General features: G+C 43.3%; 1 protein-coding gene across 2 annotated transcripts in view; it reads right to left on the bottom strand.

The window, feature by feature from the left end:
* Nucleotides 1–4,583: 4,583 nt before the first annotated feature.
* The window catches only part of LOC310779768 (uncharacterized protein), a 72,067-nt gene continuing 59,726 nt past the window's right edge, over nucleotides 4,584–16,924 (bottom strand). Inside the window, exons 1-6 of one of the 2 annotated variants that reach the window (XM_083640261.1) lie at nucleotides 7,938–8,003; nucleotides 7,564–7,754; nucleotides 7,212–7,308; nucleotides 6,408–6,543; nucleotides 5,073–5,246; nucleotides 4,584–4,698 (exon numbers count right to left, since the gene is read on the bottom strand). In XM_083640261.1, coding sequence (XP_083496387.1) covers nucleotides 4,655–4,698; nucleotides 5,073–5,246; nucleotides 6,408–6,543; nucleotides 7,212–7,308; nucleotides 7,564–7,754; nucleotides 7,938–7,988 — 693 coding nt within the window. In that variant the 5' untranslated portion in view covers nucleotides 7,989–8,003 and the 3' untranslated portion in view covers nucleotides 4,584–4,654. Of the gene's footprint in view, nucleotides 4,699–5,072; nucleotides 5,247–6,407; nucleotides 6,544–7,211; nucleotides 7,309–7,563; nucleotides 7,755–7,937; nucleotides 8,004–16,924 lie in introns of those variants that run through there. The other variant, XM_083640260.1, reaches the window with a different exon arrangement.

Here is a 16,924-nt window from a genome sequence, read left to right as displayed (position 1 = left end):
ATAACTGGATAGCATTTATTGTCCAGTCTCAGAACTCAAGCCCTACCTGCCAACTGCACCACAGTGATTGATTTAGGCTACTATAATCAGCTGTCACCATATTATTAATATAGGCTATTTAGGCCTCAAATCTTAATTGAGAAACAGGGCAACGTATCTACAATACAAATTAATATTCCTGAAGTAGGTATGGGCCACACACACTAATACAATTCTTGGTTGAATCTCTTGTTTACTGTAGAGATTGGTCAATATAACACATTGTTTGCTGGATATATGATCTTTCCCACAATGCTAATTAATTAGTGAACAGATGTTTTTAGACTAAATTTATAGAAAGACCAGGAAGACAGTTGAAATCCGAATCTACATGAAAGCCAACATCAACAGTCAACTTGGAAATCATTACAATTTATATTAACAAGTGTAAGAATAATGAGTACATGTAATGTAATCAATCCTGAACCTTTAAGAACTAACCTTAATAACAGGCATTAGGTTACTTATCACTTCTTGCCCTATTATTCTTCAAATATGTTACTTCACTGAGCTCATCTAAATCCCTGTAGCTTTTCAACTGACTGTCTAATTGACTGGGTGATTTTCAGGGTCTCAGATTTGTTTTTCTGTTTTTCAGCCTGTGGACCAGACGGTCTCAGTAGCGTGTTCTTTTCACGTGTCACCTCTGCTGCTTTCACTTCCCTAATATTTGGGCATTTTATTTTCTTTGGCATCAATGGTAACTGCCAATCAACTGTCACAAAGACAGCATATGTTGCTACCTTTGCCACATGAAGATGCTGGCAGTACAGGTCCGGTTCCTTGCCAAGTTTCATCACAAGAACTTGCTGCTGGGAACCCCAGAAATTTCAGTGGTAAACTTTGTGCAATTCAACCTATAACATCACAGCTTTCACGTACCTCCAGGACTGTCTGTCCGATCAACTTCTGTATGTCTGTCCTTTGTGGATCTCGAGAACCGTTTGTCGGATCGACTTCAAACTTGGGGAATGCACTTATAGGGGACCTGACGGGAGTGCAGTGGGGGGGGGGGGGGGGGATGCCCACGGGGTGAAAGGGGGTAAGGGGCACTGCACTACATATATCTTCTTCATACAATAATTCCAGGACTTTCACTATGTCTGTCCTTCGCGTATCTCGAGAACCGTTTGTTAGATCGACTTCAAACTTGGGGAGTGCGCTTTAGGTGTGCAGTGTGTGTGTGCGTGTGCGGGGGTGTGTGTGTGGGGGGGGGGGGTGCCCATGGGGGTGTGCTTTGTGGGGAACAGGCACTGCACTAGTAATACATAAATACAGACTGGTTATTTGGCCCAGTGTTATGAAAACATATACACTGGCATACACTCAGTCAGACTGCCCTTGAGAAACCCCAATCCCACCCTTCTACGCGTAACCACATCAAAAACCGGGACAAAAACACATACATACGTGGGTTACAACACATACAATAAACCCATCATGAATACATTAACAAAACACTAAAATAAAAGCAGACAATAACAATAATAGATGATTTACAATAGCATCTCAGTATGACAACACTCACTAACACATTGCATTCAGGCGATGTCTCGTCACACACATGGTCTATGGGTCAGCTTGGGGGAAAACGCGGTCCTGGCGGAGATCTGCACTCCACTGAGTGCACTTTTCTAGTTTATTCTCGGTTATATTTTCTCTGCTTTTGTAGTTATATTTGATCAGTTCTATCGTAATCAAGTTTTTCTTGTTTTAGGCTTTCTCTGTTCTCACTATAATAAAGTAATGTTTTCTCCACGTAATAATAGTTATATTTTCTACATTTTCTTGATCATTTTCAAAGTAATTCGATATAATTTTCTGTTACATTTTCATTATAATAAAGAAATCCTTATAACATGTACATTTGATTAACTCTTTTATTGGAATGAAGTTCTTCTTTCTAAAGCAGTTATCTTTTATCTGGAACCTATATTGCTTTTCATTGTCTCAGGAAATGTCGGTGCTGCTGTCAGTGTCGAGTAGGAATGCCAATAATATATAATATAATATAATACAATATATAATCTCACTACTGTAATCAGGCGGCTGGCGGCTCCACTCACAATTGCTCAACAGAACATGTGTGAAGTGGGTTGCGTTTGCGAACACGCGCAGTGTGCAAGCTGCATCTGCAACTTTGAGGGCGAACCAAGAAGGCAGGTAGAAATAAGCACTGCCAGTTGAGTGGGCGAGCACGCGAGGGATGCTAGAAAGGAGCTCACAATATTTCTAGTATAATATAAATGACAAGGCAATCAGTATGAGTAAAACATTTATTTCAAAAAGATGTAATAAAAACTCCATTATTAAATATTACAAAGTGTAATAATGCTTGTCCTTCAAGAGAGACCCTAACCCATGCATGGTCATACACACAGTCACGCGCGCGCGTCGCACACACGCACGCACACGCACACGCACACGCACGCACGCACGCGCACGCACGCACGCACACACACACACACACGCAAATATCAGCCAATGAAGGCTTCATCTTTAAAGCAGTATTTTATAACTGACACGGTTCTCATTCACTCTCTCCACATTCACACCAGACAGAAGAGTACAGATACACAAAAACATTCATGCTGCCATCTACTGGCATTAATATATGAGTGACAGGAGAGGAGGCACTGATAAATATTAAGTGTTTATCTGCTTGTCTTGTGTGTGAGTGTGTGTGTGTGTGTGTACACAAAACACACACACAGGCAGATGTGCAGTCACACACACTGCTTGTCTCGTGTGTGTGTACACAAAACACACACAGGCAGATGTGCAGTCACACACACACACAATAGACAACATACATAGTCATGAGGGTACATCTGATTCTCAGGGTAAACAAAACAGAATCATGGTTAAAAAAAAGTCTTCATTTGGCCATTGTCAGAGAGAAACCTTATCCCTGAGCCTTCAACTTTTGACGAAAATAAAATTGCATTAAAAAAGGTATTTTACAGAGATTTTTTTCTGGGGTCAGGGTTATGAGATTTTCACTTGACAGTACACGCCTAAAGTTCTTATTACCAGCAGGTCTACTGCAGGCGAGGAGCAGGTCTACTGCAGGCGAGGATTGCATATAACACTTAAATAAAAACACTTAAAAAATGGACTTCTTTGACCTACAGAACATAATGTGATGTGTTAGCTGGCAAAGGACTTTAGAAAATGTGTCTTTCCTTGAGCCTATAGTGAGTTGACAGAACAGTTCTTGTGATCCTAAAGGTGTGGGGACGTCCTGAGAGTAACAGGTCTAGTAAAGGATCAACTCCCCCATGTGATGTGATTCTCTGATACAAACTCTGGGAAACAGCACTCTTCTCCTGTGAGATGCTTTGCAGTGATGGGACTTATACATATGCTCAATGGTAGATGTATATGGATAGTGATGGGACTTATACATATGCTCAATGGTAGATGTATATGGATAGTGATGGGACTTATACATATGCTCAATGGTAGATGTATATGGATAGTGATGGGACTTATGCTCAATGGTAGATATATATGGATAGTGATGGGACTTATAAATATGCTCAATGGTAGATGTATATGGATAGTGATGGGACTTATGCTCAATGGTAGATATATATGGATAGTGATGGGACTTATAAATATGCTCAATGGTAGATGTATATGGATAGTGATGGGACTTATGCTCAATGGTAGATACAGTATATATGGATAGTGATGGGACTTATAAATATGCTCAATGGTAGATGTATATGGATAGTGATGGGACTTATACATAATGCTCAATGGTAGATATATATGGATAGTGATGGGACTTATGCTCAATGGTAGATGTATATGGATAGTGATGGGACTTATAAATATGCTCAATAGAGACGTATTTTTGTAGTCGGAACGCGGAAGTCGCGGACTTCCTGGTTCTTCACTGTTTCTGCCTATGGGATTTTTGAATGGGTTTTTGGCGCGATGCTTCAAATAAGGTCTGTGGACCACGTAAGCTTAATCAAATGCGAACCAGTGTTCAGCGGGATAATCTTCACACATGACGACCACTTTCATGAGTTTTGAAGCGTAAATGCGAGCCCTAGAAGTAAAAACCTTGTGCTAAGCTAATCCAGAACTACACAGTGTCGCATAGGCTTCCCTGTCACGTCACCACTCAACCTGGAGTGTTGTTGATGTGTGCGTTGCTGTGCACTGATTACCCCGGGCTGAACCAGGTGAGGGAAAGAGAATTTCCGTGTTCGTCCTTTGAAGTGATGACGTTATTGACGTATAATATCCCCGTCGACTCAACAGTGTAGTCTCATTTAGCCATTTGCTAACTAGCCGCCCTTTTAACGCCATGTAAAAGCTTAAAAACTCATGAAAGTGGTCCTCATGTGTGAAGATTATCCTACGGAACACTGGTTCGCATTTGATTAAGCTTGCGTTGCACAGAGACCTTATTAGAAGCATCACGCCAAAAACCCATTCAGAAATCCCATAGACGAAAACAGTGAAGAACCAGGAGTGTTAGCACCGATGATTTCCGGACTCGTTCCTGCGGCTCTCTATGGTAGATGTATGGAGGATAGGGAAGTTCTGATGCTTTCCCTGTTTTCACTCAGGGGTTTGGCTTCAGTCATCAGTTTCCTTACAGCATGGCCAGACACACCATGCCTGCAATGATCAGCAGAACTGTTGGATTGAGGGGAATAGAGAAGAACAGAGACAGAGAAAGAAAGAAAAAACAGGGTTTAGTCTTTATACCAACAGACACATTTCATCTTTAAGACTTCACAGGCATCCTTTACATCAAAACCACAAACAGCCACATTGCCCTTCTCTCATTTAAGATAGTTGATTTAATGTATTGTCACTAGTGTGACAGGTGACAAATAAACAGCTGCAGCCAACTATTTCTGCACCGTCACACTAGGAAGCAAGCTGAGTGTGGTCAACAGCTGATGTAGAAAATGCATTTACTACTGGCGACTGGTTCATAATATTATGGCCAGAGAAGATCCCAGTTTCAGATGCTGTGCGGAACCAAGCCATTCTCTTGTATTTACCTTGGGACAGAGAGTGCTGGAGTGTGATGGTGTGGGCGCCGGCGGTGGTGGGTGGTGCAGAGGTGGTGTTGGTGGTGGTGTTGTTAGCAAGGTTGGTGATGGTGGCATTCGGGTTTGACAGGTCTACAACGTTGGTCTGGACTTTGGCGGTGGGGGCTCCCAGAGAACCAGTACCTAAGGGCATGAGCAAAAGACAAAAGATTAGCGGTATGTCATCGGCAAATGGGAGATTAGGATTAGGCCATGTTTAGACAACGACCGTCTCTCCATAAAACGGCAAACTAGCGTTGCATTCTCACCTTTTATTTCGCATTTATACACAGCGTTTGTGATAGCGATTTGCGTGCAGACTGAAGCCGCAAAAACATCAAGTGAGCCAGAATAACATTGAAACTTCTGGTTAAAACTTTCACAATAATGGTAATTATTATTGATGCATGTTGCAACGTTTTTTTGTGTGTGATCTGAAATACAGAGAAGACATATAGAACACAGACAACTAAAAGACAATTTTAACACATAGTGGGTCGATTTACCCAGTTATAAAATACGGCTTTTATTTTGAAGGTAAAAGTGCCTAGCTTCCCCTATTCTGTCTGTTTCTAATGGGCTTGATTTAGCTTTCTAGGATTAAAGTTTAAATGGATTTTCCACGCGATAGAGTGACACAGAAGTCACGAATGTTAATAAACTGCTCCAGATTGGATTACAGAATAAAAACCGAGTAAAGCAACATAAAAAACACCTGCTTTCTTTGCAGCACACTTCACTTGAGGAAATGCATTGCAGGAGACAGTGATTAATAGGCTATGTGCGACGTTAGCGGGCACTTAATGCAGATTATGTGTTTTTAGCAAATCGTTAAATCCCGTTTGTTGAATGTCAATGCGACTCATTGTGGCTGTGCCATAAGGCTGTATAGTATTGGGCTACTTCAATGCTCCTATTGCCCATTGTCTTCCATGGTGAAGGGGGGCTGTGTGATGATCACCTGAATTGCGTTTCTCCACTTTACACGGCGACAGTAAGGGTGATCAAGAATTCCACTCTGGGACCTGTTTTCAGATTCTGCCGTTTTCACCCCCCAATAACGCCGTCACCGTGTAAAAGGAAGACAGTAACGCTACGAAAGTTTGCCGTTTTATGCAGGGAGCGTCGCCGTGTAAACAGTCTTAGTATGGTGTTCAGAAATCCATTATGTGTGTGTTTGTGTGTGTATATATACTATCATTGAACGTTTTAGTTTTAGTGCAGTTTCTCTGCTGTGAGTGTGTTACCTTTATGTGTGTGCATGGTCTATGTGTGTATATGTGTATCTTAAATGCATTGACTTACTTGCGTTGTAGGTTCCAGTGGAGACCGAGGTGGAGAAGCTTGTTCCTGCCCTCGTAGTAGAGCTGGGTATGGTGGCAGCAAATGTACACTGGACTTTTGTTCCATTGACACTGGCCTTCACTGAGTTCACCGCCATCTGCAGAGCGAACACACTCGCTTTAGTACAGGACACAGATGACAATGTCTTTTCAATGGTGTAACGGTATAAACAACATTCATATCCCACAGAGATGTGCTGCTAACATTTTAAATGAACACGTTGCCTTGCTATTGCCTGAGCAGCAGGTTAAAAACAGCTACAGGAATGAGGGACATAATATTGATTCAATCATTGCATGTCAAGTCCCTAAGCAGGATTTGACTTTTCAAACTAAAAGCAGAGGATGAACCAACCCTGGGCGAGAGAATGAGAAGTACATAACGCCCAGGATGACTTTTACTTTGAAATGTACACTTAACGAGTTGTTAATTACTGTCTAACTAATGACATAAGTAGTATATTAGCTGACATGAGGACTGAATCAGTATATGAAGCTCTTGTTGGGGCGAGGTTATCTATGTTACTTATATTTTTCAGGGGACTTAAATAGAGGAAGAAAACACAAAATGTTAGGTGGGGAGTTCATGCTGCTCATCCCCACCTCCAACACTCACCCAGCCTTACCCCACCTCATCCCTACCATACCTAACCCATCCCCACCCAGCCCTACCATACCCAGGCCATCCCCACCCAGCCCTACCATACCTAAGCCATCTCCACCCAGCTCTACTCCACCTGAGCCATCCGCACCAGGTAAAACTCACCGTTTGTATAGACAGCATGTTGTTGTCGAGCAACGCGCTAAAGAAGGTAACATTGGTGTTGTCCTTTGCGCAGATGTAGGTGGTGTCATTACCTCCCTGTGGGACAAAACCGGATACAGAACGATTAACATAATATATATAAATAAACAATATTAACACCTATAAACAACTGATTTAACACTTATAAACAACTGATCTGAAACAAACACGGCAGAGCTACAAGATCAGCATGACATTTCTTTCATTAGTTTGGTTATCTTAATTATCTTGAAACCAGGCCAATCAGTTGAGGGTTAGATTCAATGGCAGACAGAAATGTGATGTGTATAGTTCTAGTGAGTTCCTTACATTCGCTGTGGTGTCGGTGGACAGGCTGGTAGCGATGTAGCCGCTTGTCTCCCCTGAGAGAGAGAACTCAAAGTTCTGCCCGCTGGTCTGCTTCATGGCAACAAAGAAACAGGACCCGGCTACAGATGGGTCACAGCCAGCTGGCTCGCTGGCACAGAGCTGGCTCGTTCCACAGTTTGCCTTTGAGATAGTGGTCTGTGTGTGCATGATGCGAGGAGAGAGGGAGGACACTTAAGAGGGCTGCAATGTGCGAATGAAAGTGAAATTATTCCATTCTATTCTGTTCTGTTCTGTTACATTCTATTTCATGTTATCATTTGAGCCTATTCTGTTCTGCTGTGCTCTTTGCCTTTCTGTTTTGTATTTATTTTCACTCACCGTGAGAGCTGTTACGTTGGTGTCGGTTACCAGTGGAGGTGCAGCAGTCATTGTAGTTGCGGCTTTCGTTGTCGTAGTCATGGCTTTCGTCGTCGTAGTCATGGCTTTCGTCGTTGCGGCTTTCGTTGTTGCGGCTTTCGTCGTTGCGGCTTTCGTTGTTGCGGCCTTCGTCGTTGTGGCGGCAGCTGTAGTCGCGGCGGCAGCTGTAGTCGCGGCGGCAGTCGTACTTGCGGCGTTGGTGCTCACAGACATCCAGGCGTATGCCACAAGCAAAGCACTGAGGAGGAGCAGTTTGTTGTCCATATCTGGAGTTGGTGAGGTAAAGATAATTCAAGTAAGTATTGGGACAGGCTCATAATGGTTTAGTTGGGGGATTAGACAAATATTTCAAATTAATCAATTCAAATGTAAAATAAATAAATAAAATGTTGTCATAAGTGTAAAATACTAGTATAGGCTACCCTTCCACAACTAAATTAATCATATATATATTTTTAATAATGTGTATTATATAATTAAGATTCTAATATGTATTATTATATAAGAAGAGATATGATGAAGATATATTTACCATTCTATATTTAACAAATCAGTTTGCACTTAAAAATCTTGGGATTTTAATTTGGACTCACTAAGATTAGACTGTATTTATCATTTTACTTTCTATTGAATAATTTAACATACATTTCTCACAGTATAGGAAATCATGGGCCTGAGGTGTCAAGTAGGCTATTGTGCAGTTCTAAAATCATATGATTTAAAAAAAACTGTGACTAATTAATAACTAAAATTATTACAAAACATAAAAACCTATGTATAAACCTAAACAGAATCTGAACCAAAGAGTATATAACATTTTATATTTACCACATTCATTTAGTATTTTCCTATTAGTGAATATAAAAAATATGAATGTTTAAAGACAAATGTTCTAATGTAAATATGTGTTAATTAGGCTACTACCTTACATAAAATAACACTACTAGATTAATTAAATTCGAACTGCCATTGTCAAGTAGTAATTTCATCAATCCAGCAATAAACAAAATATATCAATAAAATAATGATAAAAACATCACTATCACTTATGGCTCGGTAAATTACAATTGGAAAATAATTGTACAATTGTAACCTACCTGTAGATCCTTTTGTCCTTTAATCTGACGGAGGAGATGCAAAGAAGAGAACCAGGTCCTTGAAATAAAGAATTGGTGGAGCTGTAGCTTTCCTCTTATGTGTGGTGCCTCAGAAGGATCCCAGGTGAGGATGGAACACCTCAGTCCCCGTATTTAAATAGAGGAGGGAGGAGTAGACACCGGAGTAGGTAAGGGGGGGCGGGGGCGTGTCCCCTTTTAACACATTGAATGCCAGCCATGTTTTCATTCCTGTAGGTAAGTTGTGCCAGGGGTGTTTTTGACGATTCTGGCTCATTTTAGAGACAGCCGAGGATTCTTTTCTGTTAAGAATTCATGAACACCAATCATCTAAAAATAACTAATAGAATGTGTGCTTTCTCTGTCTAAAAGAGTTAGTTTGCAGAGTTAGTAGTTATGTAGATATTAGCCGTTGAGTACAGCATGGTTTCAGCGTCTGGAAATTTATTCAGAGATAAATGGCTTTTTGTGAAACAGTCACTTTAACCATTCATTTTTGGCATCAGTAAGACCGTCAGACATTCTAAACAATAGTTTTGAACAGTAATTTCCTCCATAACAACAGGAAACACCCCTCTCATTCAAACTCCTCCCTCCGTGTGTCTTTTCCTCCTGGCTGTACAGCGGGCGTGTCAGAAGCGCTTTTGCTGCTGCCTGCCTGTGTGCCTGCCTGCCTGCTTGCCTGCGTGCAGACGCTCCTTGTGCGAGTCAAGATGGGCCGGGGAATGCGTGGGCGATGGGCAGATGTTGATTCTGGCCTTTCTGAGCTGTTTCAAAGTGTGTTTCACCTATGATCTATTTTGCAAATCGCTCTCCGCTCTCTGTGTGCTGCTGCCGGTGCGCGGCCGCTCTCAGGCAAGACAAGTCTTGAATGGATTTACTGTAAAATCGCCACGGCATTTCCTTGAACGGCTTGGTCCCGCGGCAGTTTTTTCTTTGATTTCGGTCGTCTGGGGGAGCACTGTCAACACTTAGTGGGTCGGTAAAATAGATTAGACACATGCTCTTGCTCCAAATAGTTATCTTGAAGATGTAAAAGCGGTTGATTGATGTCCCACTGTCAAAAAAAAAAAATCTTTATGTAAGACGAGTTAGTCCGTCCTTGGCACTTAAGCGCTGGATTATGTAAGACGAATTAGTCCGTCTCTGGCACTTAATGTGTTAACTGACGTCATGCATGTCGTCTCTGGAGGGAGGAGTTTCAGCTCAAGGGTGTATGACATACACCCTTGAGCTACACCATGTTGAGCTACACCATCACATACACTGTATGTGATGGAAACACTTATGCTGCACCTGTGCCCGACCCTTAACAATGGACTTGTGTCGAGAAATTCAGCACTGCATTACGTCGAGTTCCCAGCAGCACACTCCCCAAGTTTGAAGTCAATCGGATGAACGGTTCTCAAGATAAACCACTTTTTGTGTTGCCAGTCGGTGGCGCTATGCCGAATTGCATGGAATTCAGCTCCCTGCACTCTGTTGTGTCCCCCTAAGTGCACTCTCCGAGTTTGAAGTTGATCGGACGAATGGTTGTCAAGATAAACCACTTGTGGTGTTGCCAGTAGGTCACGTACTCCTTAGCACACTCCCAAAGTTTGAAGTCGATCCGACCAACGGTTCTCGAGGTACGCGAACGCCAAGCTGGAGAGGAGGAACACAGAGGAACACACAGAACCTCCAAGCTGGAGAGGAGGAACACAGAGGAACACACAGAACCTCCATGTTGTCTTCAAACAAGTCTCAATCATTCACTCATCTTTTTTACCCACTTATTCCTTTCCAGGATCATGTGAATGGAGCATATCTATCCCAGCATGCATTGGGTTGAAAGCAGGGGAAAACCCTGGACAGGCCAGTCCATCACAAGGCCAGCATGTCACAGACCCAACCATGTTTTAAATGTCATGGAAATGAACACACGCACAACACTCATTACACTGGAATGATCTTTTAACTTCCTCATCATGAGTTAACACCATTAAAAAAAGCAGACAACCAAAAAACGGGATCTTCTGGAACTACAGTCGTACCTTTTCAAACGAGGGCACCGGGTTTCTTCCTTGTTCCTTGTTCTCCTCGTCAATGCTGTGTATGCCATTACATACATTCCTCACATTAAGAGTTGTCAACACCATGGAGGTACGATGGCTAGGTGGTAGAGCTGTCGCCTCAGCTAGAAGGTCCTGGGTTCGATTCCCACCTGGGACGCTGTCCTCGAGTGCCCACCGCCCGGGTGGGGTCGTCAAAAGGGCCTTTCTGTGTGGAGTTTGGATGTTCTCCCCGTGCCCCCTGGGGGTTTCCTTCATATAGGAACCCCACACCAAAACATGCAATATCCTGGTTGCCGAAGTGGTGCCTCCTCTGGTCATTCGGGGGGCCTGTTTGGAGGGAGGGGAACTGGTTGGAATAGCGTGATCCTCCCACGTGCTATGTCCTACCGGTGAAGCTTCCTCTGTCAGGTGAAAAGAAGCGGCTGGCTACTGCCCATGTCTCGGAGGAAGCATGGAGCTAGTTTTGGCTCTCCCCAGATCGGCAGAGGGTGCAGCAGCAACCAGGATAAATAAATGAAAATAAGCTATAATAGTAGCTGAGATGAAAGCTGTGTGAATCGGAGATTGCTCCCTTTTAAGTCTGTGTCTGTCTAAACTCGCGTCAACAGGGGGCTCTCTCTCTCTCTCTCCTTACCGCCGGCCCGGCTACCCGGAAGTGAAACGCGGAAGTGAAACCCGGAAGTGAAACGCAGCTGCCTGCCTGCGCGTTCGCGCTGCCTAGCAACATAACATAAACAATGTGAAAGCCACGCATACTCTCGCGAACATCTCTCGTTATATTCTAACAGGTTTTTTGGAAGTTATTTTGTGGTTATGGCCGAAGTGGCTGCTGCAAACCGTTTCATTTCACTTCCTGATCTTCCCTGGCCACAGACAGACTACACTGGCCGATTCACTCGAGGTTCAAGCGAGACTACTCTGCGTTGGTCTCGTCGACTATTAGAGGTAAGATGTGATGCATTGATATTAAATTTATACTGTTTAATAACAATCGAAAAAAAGTTGCTCGTAGCTGCTTTAATGGGGGATAAAAATGGGATAAAAAAATTGGGGGGGAAAAAAGAGTTGTCAACACCTTTCAATGAAGGTGTAAAGTTTACACCTTCCATCGCATTAAATAAATCTTGCGTCGCCACCATTTCAATCGTTTACACTGTAAACGATTTCAATGGTGACAACGCAAGATTTATTTAACGCAAAGGAATTCATAAGAGCCAGACAGGCAGTTTTATCTTTCAATCTTTCAACACTTGCAAGCATCTATAGCACTATAGAGTCCCACTCTGAACCCAAGCAGCCATTATGACTCTGAACCCAAGCAGACATTATGTTCCATATCTTATGCGCAAGTCTTAGTGCAAGTCTTAGTGCAAGGGCAAATCTTTGCTAGTTTCTAGCACTCAACATCTCCCTTTTTTTCTTTTAAGGTAGTCACACTAGACTGACTAGACTCTAGTCCATGCTCTCTAGTCACTAGAGAGCATGGTGTAATGACATTATTGACCATGTTTGGACTATAGTAAGAGTCTGTGTAAGGACATTATTTAGACCATGTTTGGACTATAGTAAGAGTCTGTGTAAGGACATTATTTAGACCCTGTTTATACTATAGTAAGAGTCTGTGTAAGGACATTATTTAGACCATGTTTGGACTATAGTAAGAGTCTGTGTAAGATTCAAGTCGATTCAAACTCTTTTCTTTGTGAAGACCATTTGCTTTATGCATTATAACACTGACTGACTTTAAGTGAGTTAGCCAATCTAAAGGAGTTTCCTTTTATGTTTCAGGGAAACCTAAATAGTGTGTCTTTCCCAAATCCAGTGGTTCCCAACCTTAGGGAGCTTTGAGATTATAACTTTAAATCATGATTCTGAGAATAAAGTCAGAGTTTTGAGATTAAAGTCAGAAAAAAGAAGCATGGTCATGAGGGACCTGACCGCGGCGGAGTCCTGTCGCTGCCTCTCCAGCTGTTGGGTCATGTTCTCCACTGAAGGAGAAACCCTGGCCTCAAGCAGCCTCTTCTTGTCAGGCTCAGACAACAGAGAAGGCCATGACCTTACCGCTGTTCTGGGCCACACAGTCCACCATACGGAGGGCGTAATCGGTGGCCATCCGGAGCTCGGTGTACATTATCCTGCAGCTCCTGCAAGAGGACAGCCTGATAACCCTGCAGGATGGCTAGGTTATTAGTCATCGCAGTGGACTGGCCCGCCGCCAGATATGACTTTTCGGCCAGCCTGGCCGTCAATTGGCACGCCTTAGAAGACAGCGTCGGCCTGCTGGAGGTGGGGGCCAGGTGAGCCGCCACCACTTCCTCCAGAGGGGGCATTCTGGTGAAGCCCAGCCGAACCTCGCCGTCCAGTGTAGACCAAGGAGCCACGTTAGCGCAAAGCGGCCTGGCCTCCTGTGGCCTTTCACGCAGACAGGCATGTAGCGTGGCGGGCGGGATGCCTGCTGTGCCTGAAAGAAGCACCCCTGTAGCACTGATGCAGGAGGCTGGGGTGGCTCAGTCCAGGAAATGCCCGGCTTAGCTGGACATCACCCCACAAAACTGCTTTTGGTAGGGCTCGTTTGCCCCCGCGCGAGCCTCCTCCTCCACAGTAGCAGTGATGGTGCTAGCACCGTCCCAAGCCTCCTCCCTAACGCGCACCTCCCCCTGGGTGGTCTCAAGTAGATCATATCTGGGGAATTCGCCCTGCTCTATGAATGAAAGTATGGGCTCATCGCCCCACCTTAAACCAGACTGCTCTATGAAAGAAAGCATGGGCTCATCGCCCCACCTTAAAGACTGCTCGTCTAGCTCAGACTGGGGCTCTTGGCCCTGTAAGCCCTGAGCAGCAGGGGCGTCACTCACGACTGGAGAGATTCAACGGACACGCTTCTCTCAAGAGGCGTACCGCTGGGAGGGATCTCCTCCTCAAGAAAGAGCGAAGCTCTATGACGCAGCACGGCCATCTTGAACACAGCGCAGTGGCTACAAGAACGAGTGTTCAAAATCGCTTGTCTGGCATGTTCATGCCCGAGGCAGAAAACGCACCTATCATGCAGGTTGAATCGGCCAACGTAGCCCTACACAAGGCGCATCCCTTCGCTGACTTTCTCTTATCCATGCTGAGCAAGAAAGAAAAAAAAAACACTCTTAGGTTTAGATGAGCTGTGACCGCCGGCCTTGGCGAAGAGAAGCAGGATCGGGTCCCCAAAGCCTGTTGGATCTTGTCCGCCGAACGCCTCTGAGTTTTAGGCTGGAAGTGCAAGAGTGACGTTGCTTCTGAATTGGGCAGATGTGACCTTGTGTCCATTGTGTTGTTGCATTAATAACTGGATAGCATTTATTCTCCACAGTCTCATAACTCAAGCCCTACCTGCCAACTGCACCACAGTGATTGATTTAGGCTACTATAATCAGCTGTCACCATATTATTAATATAGGCTATTTAGGCCTCAAATCTTAATTGAGAAACAGGGCAACGTATCTACAATACAAATTAATATTCCTGAAGTAGGTATGGGCCACACACACTAATACAATTCTTGGTTGAATCTCTTCTCTTGTTTACTGTAGAGATTGGTCAATATAACACATTGTTTGCTGGATATATGATCTTTCCCACAATGCTAATTCATTAGTCCACAGATGTTTTTAGACTAAATTTATAGAAAGACCAGGAAGACAGTTGCAATCCGAATCTACATGAAAGCCAACATCAACAGTCAACTTGGAAATCATTACAATTTATATTAACAAGTGTAAAAATAATGAGTACATGTAATGTAATCAATCCTGAACCTTTAAGAACTAACCTTAATAACAGGCATTAGGTTACTTATCACTTCTTGCCCTATTATTCTTCAAATATGTTACTTCACTGAGCTCATCTAAATCCCTGTAGCTTTTCAACTGACTGTCTAATTGACTGGGTGATTTTCAGGGTCTCAGATTTGTTTTTCTGTTTTTCAGCCTGTGGACCAGACGGTCTCAGTAGCGTGTTCTTTTCACGTGTCACCTCTGCTGCTTTCACTTCCCTAATATTTGGGCATTTTATTTTCTTTGGCATCAATGGTAACTGCCAATCAACTGTCACAAAGACAGCATATTGCTACCTTTGCCACATGAGGATGCTGGCAGTACAGGTCCGGTTCCTTGCCAAGTTTCATCACAAGAACTTGGCGGGCCGGTTCTGCGACACTCCCCGGGCCCGTCCATCCCAGCCAGGACCAAAACTGACTGTCTCTGAACTGACTCAACAACCCTCAATGTCAAGTGAGTTAACGTTGTGCCGCAGCATTTCAAAACCCTCGCTAATTTCCTGAGGAGATGTCATGATGGAGTTCTCCTTCTCACTAAATTATTGATGGTGCGACCCATGTCCGTATGGAGTAAAGGTGGACAACATGAGGCTCATGGGAGGTGATGCCCCCGGCTGCACCAATGTACCCATGGTTCCTCTCAAGAGTAGCCTCCTCTGTGTGTTTCCCATCTGAATACCTGGCTAATTCACTTGCAAAGGAACATCATCCGTTTGTACCTGACTAATGTAAAATAGGGAGGTTAATAAAGTCGAACCTGCCAACCTCTTAAGTCCATGGTAATGACAAAAAAAATAATTATACTGACCACTTTATTTTTCATATTTATAAAGAAAATATATAGACTCACACAGAGACAAATCTGTGGTGGAGGACACTCTGGGTGCTGAGCTGGAGAGAGCCTGTGAAGGGCTCTCGGCTAACAGACTGTCCCTCCACACAGGCAAGTCTGAGGCCATCCTTTGGCAGCAAAATCAGACTAGCAAGGTCACTGGGTTTTGCTGTGAAAATAGGAGACTGTACACTCAAGGGCACTGACAACATCAAATATCTTGGATGTGTCTTGGATAACTGCTTATCTGATGAAAAAATGGCATTGACTGCTCTAACAAAAATTCACCAATGAATAAAATTCCTAGCTAGAAAAGCGGTTTTCTTAGACACTCAGATATTACACACTCTTGCCGGGGCACTAGTGCAAAGCCACTTTGACTACGCTGCCACCTCATGGTACACCGGCCTAACCCAACGATTAAAGGGCAGGCTGCAGACAGCCCAAAATAAATAAATTAGAGTAGTATTGAAGATGCACCCCCGTACTCACCTTGACACCAAGCACTTTGAAAGTCTCAGATGGTTATCGGTTGAAAAGCGCATTTTATATATCAAAATGCTGCTCACTTTTAAAATCACTTTACATGAGGTCCCGAGGTACCTACTAAACTACTTCTTACTTGTACGAGAAACACATCAGCACGCTACTCGAGGTAGGTCGACAGATTTTATACCCTGTCGCTTTAAGTCTGATGGGGAAAAATAGTTTCAGGTACAGTGCAGCAGTTCACTGGAACAATCTGCCAAGAGAAATAAAAGCAAGCACTACTGTGACCAGTTTTAAAAGAGCCCTTAAGTACTGGCTCCATAGAAATGCACTTTAAATTACTGGCTCCATGGCAATGCACTTTACATTTATTTTATAGGCTTTTTATTTCTTTTAGTCTTTTTATAAGTGATACATTGCCCTGCTGCTATTTGCTTGATCTGCTGCTACATGTATTTATTTTATCTTGAGTTCCTTTAATGTAACCACTCTCCTCTGTTTTATGTTTCTTTTAAATTGTTTTAAGTGTTTTGTTTTTTATGCCTCGTCTTACTATATGTTTTATGTGAGGACCACAATGGAAATAAGTAATAAATTGGCATAAGGCTGAATGGCCACACCACTGCATTGTGGGCTTCAAGGTATTTGTG

The sequence above is a fragment of the Poromitra crassiceps genome (genome assembly GCF_964638095.1).
Source record: "Poromitra crassiceps genome assembly, chromosome: 7".
NCBI lineage: Eukaryota > Metazoa > Chordata > Actinopteri > Beryciformes > Melamphaidae > Poromitra > Poromitra crassiceps.
The sequence above is the reverse complement of the archived record's forward strand: the minus strand, read 5'-3'. Positions and strand labels throughout refer to the sequence as shown.